The sequence below is a fragment of the Crocodylus porosus genome, unplaced genomic scaffold (assembly GCF_001723895.1).
Source record: "Crocodylus porosus isolate Cpor-Errol unplaced genomic scaffold, CroPor_comp1, whole genome shotgun sequence".
NCBI lineage: Eukaryota > Metazoa > Chordata > Crocodylia > Crocodylidae > Crocodylus > Crocodylus porosus.
Window position 1 is genome coordinate 13,345,041 of NW_017728925.1, and position 9,478 is coordinate 13,354,518.

Sequence of the window (9,478 nt, forward strand, 5' to 3'; positions counted from 1 at the left end):
GTGCTCTTTCCTGCTCAGGCAGGGGGTCGGACTAGATGATCTACCTAGGTCCCTTCCGACTCTAGCTACTATGAAACTATGAAACTATGAAAGACTGAACCAGCACAAGGAGAAACCTGGAAGAAAAGGCTTGGGTGCATTTCACAGAGCTCAGTCCCAGCCCCACCTGCTGGTCGCTGGCCCCGGCTGCCTGTGGCTCGGTGTCCTGGGCGCAGCGCGTCGCAACTGGAGCCGTCCCCGGCGCCTGGGAAGTGACAAACAAGCGAGGTTACAGGTGTCTGTCAGGCAGCCCGCACTGATTTAGGATGCTAGGGGTAGGAGAAGGGCCAAAGCAGAGCCCTAGCAGCCTGCGAGGCGAGCAGGAGGTAATGGACCCAGTTTTTAAGCTGATGCTGGTCCATGCTATTCGGGCATCGCCCTGAGCAGATGGTATGCTGGATGCATGGAGAGAGAATCAGCAGGGAAAAACTGGGTTTTTTATGGGTTTTTTAGGGGTGGCGTGGACATTTCCCAGCAAAGCAGACTGCAAATCAGGCAGTACCTTTTATTAGACCAACTAGATTTGCAAAAGAAACAATTCTTTAATTGCAATTCTTTATTTTATTTTTTTTTGCAAAAATCTAGTTGGTCTAATAAAAGATATCCCCTTTACCATGAGTCCTGATACCCTTTTGCCTCTAGGCCAGTATGACTACACCCTGGATACCTGGAAAAAAAAATCAGGCATCCTTGTTTTTGCTCAGCCCTGGGAACGGTAGCATGGAGTTGGGGGGAGCCAGGTCCCAAAGCAGGGGGCACCTGTATGGGAAGAGGCCGTGTGTAGAGAATTGCACGAGGCTGAGTGGGTTCAGCTGCTCTTGATGACAGTGTTGAGCTGTCTCACATGGTTTCACTGTAGGACTCAAAATTGGCAATTGGGGCTCAGCCACTGACCCGTGATGAGTTCCCGAGGGACGACCATCACCTCTTGGTCCCTCCCCGGCTCTAAGCACAAGATACGGGATGACTTTTACTGCGCGCTCCTACCTTGCCTGGCAGGGCAGAGCCCTTGTCTCAGCTGGATCATGTCAAATCTCACAGGCCGGTGTTTTGCCTGTGTGTGATTCCAGGCATGTGTTTGGGGAAATGATTGCTTTCCCTTTCCATTTGAATCTCTTCTCTGGAACCGATTCACCGATAGGCACAGCTGGCAGGGACTAGTGCCCTGGCCAGACTCCAGCATAGGTCCTTATTGCATTTCCTGGGGTTTATCCTGGGAGAGGCACAGGTACAGGCACGCTGTCTATTTGAAGCGGCTCCATTATATTACCCTAAAATTGTCATTACAGGAACAGCTCCCTGAGCAATGGGGGCAGAGGACTGGGAGTTGGGAGGCTTGGGCACTAGCCCTGGCTTGGCAAAGGACCTTTGGGGCACCCGCTAGCAAAGGACCTCCTCACTCATTGCTTCGTTTTTCCCACGTGTGACATGCAGACAGCGAGATGGATTTTTCCACCGGCGCAGGTGTGCGTGCAGGGGAGTCATTTACCGATGCACGTAAAGCACATTGCAAGCCTCAGATGAAACGCAAAGCGTTCGCGCCCTTTTCTTCTTCCAGTGAAATCTTGTGAGGATACATCGGCCAGAGCTGGGTACATCTACATGAACACGATGGGAATCTCCCCCAGCAAAAAACATGCTGCATTAGGAAGGAGGCTTGGGCTGGTTCTCTCTGGCTCAGCCAGCCTCCAAAGGGGAGTTGCTTTGCAAACAGTTGGGAGGCAGAGAGGCTTTAGGACCATGAGGACATGTTGCCTTTAATGGGAGAAGTGTTTTCAGGTGGTGGCACCTGGGAGAAAATCCACCCCCTGACCCTGAGAGTCAGGCTAAGGGCTTTTCTTTTTAGGAAGAAGGAAAGGTGCAGCTTTCACAAGGTTTCCTGGTGCGGGGAAAAGCTGCAATGCAGGTAAATATTCACGTCTCTTCTTTCTTCTCTGACCCTTCTTCTTTCCTAACTGTCTGTGATGAGCAATTGAAGGCTTGGAGGTGGTTCTCTTAGACCTTCCTCCAAGGTCTCTCTCCAGCCTAGGAGGCCAGTGGCTTGGGTCTCTTGCTCAAAGTGAATCCAGCTGGTGGGGAAGGAGGAGTTGGGTTCATCTCTTCCCTGCAGCAGTGGCCATTTCTGCATGGGAGGCTTCACTGGAAGGATACAGTACCAAGCCTGCTTTGCTGGCTTTTGGGATGCCAGGGTATGGATGCTGGTGTAAGCGTGAGATGCCTCGGCGAGTGGTTGCTGCCCTAGGACGTTTTCAGTCTCCCTTAGCTCCAAGAAGAAGGCAGGTGGGTCCTTCCTTGGCTCGCTGCTACCATGCCTGCACCCCTCCCAAATGCTAATGAATGTCTTGGAGCATCTCTCCTCTCTGAGCACTACCAGCTGTCGTTTCACCGATGGGGCCCCGGTGGCATAGGGAGGCTAAGCTACTTGCCTGAAGTGATGCAGGACTGATCTCAGAACCGAGCCCAGATGGGCTGAGTCTGGCTCGGCGGCCCAAGTGCGAAATGCGTGGGGAAAATGAAGCTGTGATGCTGATGCCCTTAGTCTGTGCCCGTTCTTGTCCCCGTCCCTGCAGAGTAACTCGCTTGCTGTAGTCCACACGGGTCGCAGATACAGGGATGGTAGCAAGAGGGTGGCTGGGAGGAGGTGACAGATGTCCTATAGCTGAGAGGAGCCAGGAGGCCGGTTCATATGGTGCTGACCTCTTATCAAGCCTGAGTGGTGAATTTTAGGTCCAGGCTGTGCTTAGCTGAATGCATTTGGGGCTGGAAAGGCCTTGTGGCACCCGAGTTGTCTGCACCAGCTAAGGGTCTCGGGTGTTTCCTGGGGGCTGGAGCCGCTCCTTTTCCCTGGCCCTCAAGGGGACGTGCCTTGCTGTGGGTGGTTTTGACTTCTAACCCAGAGCTTGCCAGAGCCCAGTCCCTGCAAACTGATCTTGATCTGAGATTTGCAAGCTGGTTTGACAGCTTTTCTGGGAGGCGGGGAGCTGTCAGGATTTCCTTAGGACTCCACGGTCCTGGGGCTGTGTGAGCAAAGGCCAGAGAGGGAGCCAAGCCAGCACAAACTGCTGTGAGACACTGGGGCTGTTTGCCGCAAATGTTAGCCTTTGTGACCATGCCGGCCCATTTGCACTCCTGTGCTCCGTGTGTGAACGCGCGCTCTTTGGAGGGAGAGTAGTGTTTGGCCTCGCCCCACTTCATGCACGTTTGTGCAGAGCCACGCTGCTTGTCCCCTGAAAAACCCTCTTGTGCAGCAGAGATGCCTCCTGGGGAAAACGGGATCAACTCCATGGGCCCAGTAATAGAAGAAGTGGGATGTAGTAGCGTGACTGGGGAAGGGGGTTGAAGACGGCACCGGCCCCGATGGGGCTATTCTGCCTCTCTTCACTCTGGCCGCCTTACCCCAAAGCCTGGGGCAGAACGCACCGGCCCCCCTGGACACGCCATTGCTGTTCTCAGGCTGAAAAAAAGCTTTAAAAACCAGCTTCAACAGGAAACGCAGAACAAGCTATCTCCCACAAACTGGACTGAGTTAAGTGTGGCTGAAATAGGGTCCTTGCCGGACAGGAGCTAAGCAGCTGACACACTTACGAGTCCTATGGAGGTGCAATCCAATCCATCGCCGCGTTCCCGCCCAGCCATCATGGGATGCGACTCTCCAGTGAGACGAGGCTTCTGTCTCATGCAGCTAGAGAGGCCTGGTTTAGGCATGGTGGTCTTGCTCTCCTGAGATCCAAGTGGCAGGTTTGGTTTTCTTCCCCCCTTCAGACCCTCTGTCTCTCTCCCTGCTCAGTTTTTAACTATTATAAAGCCTCTTGCTACAGAGTTCCCATCTGAAAACTCCCAGAGTTTCTTGATGCTGTTGCATTCAGAAAGCAGGGTTTTTAAACCTAGTGCTTTATGAATCAACACAACACTTGGTTGATGAATAGTAGAAAGGTTTGTTTTAATAACTACCAACAAGCTACAAAACTAAATAGCAGAAAAAGACTCTCTTTCCCAATATAAAACAAGCTATTCGTCCTCACTGTTATCTTAGCTGCACAGAGATCTTTACCCGATGCAGGCAGGAAGTGGTTCTTGTACGGCCTCAGAGCGTGGATCCTAGTGCGCTGGGTGGCAGGATGGCCTGGTCTGGACTGCACACGTCTTGCTGGCAAACCTGCTTAGTTTTTATACTGTTTAATTGTGCAGCTTCAAAGCATTTTTCCTTGATGGCTGGCCGATTAGAGTCCAAACAAACAGGGACGCAAAGGTTGATCATAACACAACTGCTAAGTGCCTGGCTCCTGTTCTTGATTTGTCTGGGGGTGAAGACTGGTTTTTCTGCAGCCCCTGCAAGGTTGACTTACAGGGGACGGATTTGAGTAGTCCAACAGGATCCTTAGAGGTGTCACCAAACCTGTTTTGGGGTAGTTGTATATCAATGGGGCAAATTTGCAGTAGCTTATACCGGCGATGGTCTATTTGCAGAGCTCCAGACATGCAGCGAATGATTGAGACATTGCAACACCACAGAGTGACATTGGAGGCCTGCTTTGAGAAATGTGAGGCTGTCGTACAGAACATCCTCCCTATATTCAAGGCACCTTTTACAGGTTTCTTTTGAGTTGCATATTTAGCTTTTTGTCTTTTTTTAGCTGCTAGGTCAGTTGAAATGCGTATGTCGTTTCCTTGGCTCACTGGCCCAGCTTTTCCTTTGGCCCTCTTAGCTTGGAAATACACATGTGATGAACGTGTCAGGACTCTGCCAATAATTTTAACCACTTCAGTATTTTATGGCCTGGGTCTGGTATTGGGTACCGCGAGCTCCAGTGTCGTGACACTTAATGGGTTGCAAGCCATTAGCAGAACTTGGTTTTCCTGTGGCAGTCTGGGTATCGCAATCCAGTCGCACCCCAGCCCTTGTCTTGCATTTTTCTGCAAGAGGCACTGTCCAAGCTTTCATGGCTTTCATATGCAGTGGGTAGCACGCCAACCCCCCCACTACCAGTGGCTTATCAACTCTGTGTCTGAGGACAAGCCCTTAGAGCTGCTCAGAGCCATTAGCGGCGATCAGGGCCGCAGCCCCTGCCACCGGCTTAGGCAGACGGGCTGGAAAACTAGCACCCGCCACCACCGCCAAGTGGCTGCACCGGGAGCCAAGCCGCTCCGTTACACCTCCGGTCCAGAGCCTCTGACTTTGATGCCTGGAAAGCTAGGGCTGATTTAATTGCCTGGGTAGCTCATAGCCAGCAACACTGTAAGCATCCAGCCTGCAAAGGGAACGGCACTAATAGAGAACTGCCGTTTTCCACAGTTTCGGAGCAGCTCCAATGATCGCAGGTTTTTGGAAGGCAAAATAAAATGCTTATTAGGGCTGCTGGGAAATTGCTGGATGCTCTTGTCCCGAGGCTGTCTCCTGGTTCACACGGGAATGTCTTTTAGCATACGATACTCCCTGGCTGGGCTGGAGTCACGAATCCAGCGGCTCCGCTTCTGTGTAGCTGGGGCCGAGGCTGGTTTGGGAGTTGTTCCTAGTCCCTGCTCTGCTCTTGTCTCCTTGCTTTCGCGGCGTCGTCTGACTTCGCGACCTCCTTCTTGGCGGCAGAGCGGACTCGGAGTCGCCGGAATGACGGTGGAGGACTCTGTGCAGGAGACGACAAGCGAAGTGGCTCTGAGCGTGCAAACGCCTGTCTCCCGGGGCGGGTGAACGGATGTTTAGGTGGTTGTTGGTAATGTCAACACCTGGCACCGATTCTTTTTTCAGTCATGCTTCACCTAGGAGAAGGGTTGTGGAGCGGTTGCTTAGGGAGCACGAGCCGGCCAGGTGCTGCGTGCGAGCTTTGTGCCGAAGGTGTCGTAGGCGCCCGAGTGGTGAATGGCGATGAGATCTTTGCTCTGCTCTTTCCAGGCCGGCTGGTTTCAATGCAGGTTTGTTAATGTTCACAGCTGCTGATGGCTCTCGATTGCGACTTTTATGGCCAGGCACAATCTGGGTGGTGAACCTGGCTCTCTTCCCTGATTTAATGTACTAACCTTCTCTCCGGATCTTGTCCTTTGTGGCTGGGCTCTTGCTGAGTGGGGTTGACCTCTTTCTGCTTCGGTTATGGGAATGTTAGAGCTGCCAATAACTCGTACATCGAGTATCTGAGCTGTCAGCATTATTCCCCTCTCCTCAGGGATGCAGCCCTTGCGTACCGGTGCTGTTTCAATTACAGAGGCTTTGCAAGCACGAACAGGAGGACTTTTTTACAGTTTATTTCTCCAGTGCTTGATGAAGGGTGTTTGTGCCCCAGAGCTTGCAATTAAAGAATCTTTTTGCAAAAATCTAGCTGGTCTAATAAAAGAGATCATCTCTACTCCAAGTCCTGATTGCCTTTTGCAAACACTAGCGCAGTCCCCCTGGAAGTTAAGGCAGTCGCCTTGTTCCCAGTTTGCAGGCAGGGAAAGGCCTGGACAAGCTGGGAATAGCACGTGAATCCCCTGGCCCCGTTCCTAGATCCCCTAGGCTCAGTTCTCTGAGACATCAAGTTTAGGTTGCTCTCAATGTAAAGCTGCCAGAGTGGAAGGGAAAATCGGGCTCTTGGCTCCCTTGGGCTTCCCGAAACCTCTCTGAAGCTCTGTTGTAATTACAGCACTTGAAGACCAAACCCAGGCCTGCCTCCGGTGCAGGGAACGGCTGAGGAGAGCCAATATCGCTGCTTGAACTTGTCAGAAACCCTGTGTGAGCCCTGGGACGGAGCAGAAATGCAATCCAGAGAAAGGCAAGTGCCCTCGACATCCCCGGCACGTGCTTCCCCGAGGCCAGAAGACTCTGACTTCTTGCCGTCCGTCGCTCTTGCTGGAGTCCTGTGTCTGGTTTTCATCTGCGTCTCTCCGCTACTCGTCCGGGGCGATAGCGGGCGCGTGCCCTTCCACGACTGCTCGGCCCTAAACTCCAGCAGGGCTTGCTCGCTGACCCGTAAACTACGGGCATTTCGTCTGCTCTTCCCAAGCCAGCCGGAAGCAACCTGGCGGGCCCTGCAGCGCGGTCTGGGTGGCCGGAGGTGGCCGGACCGTGCTGAAGGGGTCAGGGTCTCTCTGGTGGCCGTTGGACTAGGAGAGGCGAGGAACACGCTCTCGTGCCTCTTGAAGCGGATCCTGTTGTCGCTGGGCACGGAGCGGGGCTCGGCTCTCGCAGCAAGGGTGCGGGTGCTGGAGGACCGCGGCACTTATTTGCCTTGCGGGGTGCGCTCGGAGCTGGGGGCACGCAGCGTTTCTATCGTTTACGAGCGGGCAAAGCTTCCCCCTTACAGCGTGACTGTGACTGCGCAGTGCTTGCTTGACGGCAGCCCCTTGGTCACCGAGACCACGGTGCGGTTCTGGAGGAGCGGCACGGACCGGGCTGGAGAAGACCGTCTCCGTAGCGCGACGTCCTGTTTGGTGGCTGAAGTTTTAAGAAGCCTTCGCCGCAGTGGCAGGGCCCCTGATGAGTCGTGGGCCACTGCCAGGAGCCGACCCGTGCTCTTCGTAAAGCCTGAGCAGTATCTGGAAGGTGGTTTTGTTTGCTGATACCGAGTCGCGGTGATGTGCTAGGAGCCATTGCAGGCAGTCTCCTTCGGGGGAGCTTCCCATCATAGGCACCCCTCGGAGGTCTCCTTTTTCATTTGTCTGATGCAAGGATTGGCTTGTCTGTGAAAGGTGTGCCATGTTAAGGGTTCAAGTGGCCTAAGAGGCAGGGTGATGCTTCGCAGAGCCATGGATTTACTTATTGCCTTCCCCCTTCATTGAATGCAAACCTGGATGGAAGAAGGGGTTTGACCCTTGCTGATCAAACCTAGTCCCAGGCATCTTTCTCTGGGGGGTCCTTCCCCCGGCCTTTCACAGCGGCTGTCCTCTGCTCCTAGCGCCTCGGGTTTGAGGGCACGTCTGCGTGGAGGAACTGCTGTTCCAGGTGCACCCGGGGCGGGGTGGAGGGCAGGCACTGCAGGGTGCTGGGGTCCATCCTGCAGATATCGGGATAGCTTTTTATCCTTGCTCCGTCAGGGAAGGGGAAGCGGCAACTAGAGTCGGGTAGCTCTGTCAAAATGACGGGGCCTTCCACAGAGTCTGCTCGCATCCAAAATGCACCAGGAGAACAAGGGAGGCTGATGAGCGAGGGTGGCTGGGTCTCGGTGGCATGCTGTGGAAAGCCATAGATCTCCCCTTCTTCGGAGGGCCTGGCCCGGTGACAGCAAAGAGCCCCAGGGTCTCTCCAGCCCGCCGAGCGGCTCTGGAAGGAGTCTTAACTGCGTGGAGAGCACTTCTTACGTGGGACAGGAGGTGTTTGTTACCATATAAATAAAAAGCTGTTTTATAATGACCTGGGCCCTCTTTTTTTTTTTTTTTTTTTCTCCTCCCTTTTTCTCTCCCTGTTCTGGTAGTCTTGCTAAGCCTGCTCATAGTTGCCTTGATTGGAAAGGTGCATGCAGTTTTACCAGTGGAGGAGGTGGGCGGCATTTCTGACGCTGCCACGATCCTCTCTGTGACAGGTGGGGACGTGGTAAAACTTCCGGCACTGGCTTAAAACCGATGAAGCTTTGAGATCCTGGGGTGAAAGGGAGTTTAAATGAAGCCTTGCGAAGGGCGAGGGTTTGGTCTGAGACCTGGGAGGAAGTTGGCATCAGTTCTTCGTCCCTCCGGCCCTACTCGCTCTGCTCTCTCAACAGCATTTCGTTGCGTCGGCGTGAACTCGGAGCAATAAATCTCTGACGCCGTCGTCTTACATCCATCGCTCTGCAGCAGCCCTGCAAACTCTTAAGCAATTAATGCTGAGGTCTACTGGCTGCCAATGAGGCATTTGCTTTGTCTAATCTTGCGTGGTGTTGATCATGATGGATTGCATTCTGTAAGCACCTTTTAAAAACTTTTCTCCTGTTGCAAAAGAGGATTTGGCTTCTGGCTAGACAGGGCTGGCTGTGGTCCACAGTGGGTGATTAATCTTTGATCTGTTGTGTCTCATCGGGAATGAATTGGGACCTAATAGCTATTTAAGCTAGGAGAGTGGTAAGTAATCTAACAGTTGAGAGGCTGCCATTAGGGAAGGGGCGGCTTAGTATCTTCAGGCAGCTGAAATTAGTTTGGTGGTATGGGCACCTGTATGTGAGTCTGCTTTTAGTGCCTGGCACCCATTGCAGTTCTCTTGCAAAAAAAAAAAAAAAAAAAAAAAAAAAAAAAGCACGGTTGCATGCATGAGGGGCTGTGACGGTACTGAAATAAATGTTCAACTTCGTTTTAAGTGAGTGAAGAGAGAGAGCGTCCGCACTGCTCTTCCGTGTCCTGGTGGAGGGAGGGATAGCGGGGAGCTCACAGCAATGGCAAGGAGCCTGTAGAGGGGGAAGATGTGAATTAATTCTCATCTCCCCTTCATCTGTATGGGGCTGGCAGCTATACTGTGAATGAGGTAATTTGCTGATAGCACAGGCGGAAATTAAGGTAACTTGTG

At 53.0% G+C, this 9,478-nt stretch overlaps 1 protein-coding gene across 2 annotated transcripts; it reads left to right on the forward strand.

The window, feature by feature from the left end:
• The first annotated feature begins 1,038 nt into the window (after window positions 1–1,038).
• LOC109313989 lies at window positions 1,039–7,636 on the forward strand. 2 transcript variants are annotated; one of them, XM_019540885.1, is made up of 2 exons: window positions 1,039–1,536; window positions 6,651–7,636. In XM_019540885.1, exon 2 carries the CDS (start codon window positions 6,763–6,765, stop codon window positions 7,564–7,566), a length of 804 nt encoding a protein of 267 aa, XP_019396430.1. In that variant the 5' UTR covers window positions 1,039–1,536; window positions 6,651–6,762; the 3' UTR covers window positions 7,567–7,636. The 2 variants fall into 2 exon arrangements, with proteins under 2 accessions (XP_019396430.1, XP_019396429.1); XM_019540884.1 differs by lacking the exon at window positions 1,039–1,536 and adding an exon at window positions 1,555–1,945.
• Window positions 7,637–9,478: the final 1,842 nt, after the last annotated feature.

Bases quoted from the DNA above. Each gene is read 5' to 3' on its own strand.
- LOC109313989 (XM_019540885.1), top strand. From the start codon at position 6,763: ATGCAATCCAGAGAAAGGCAAGTGCCCTCGACATCCCCGGCACGTGCT.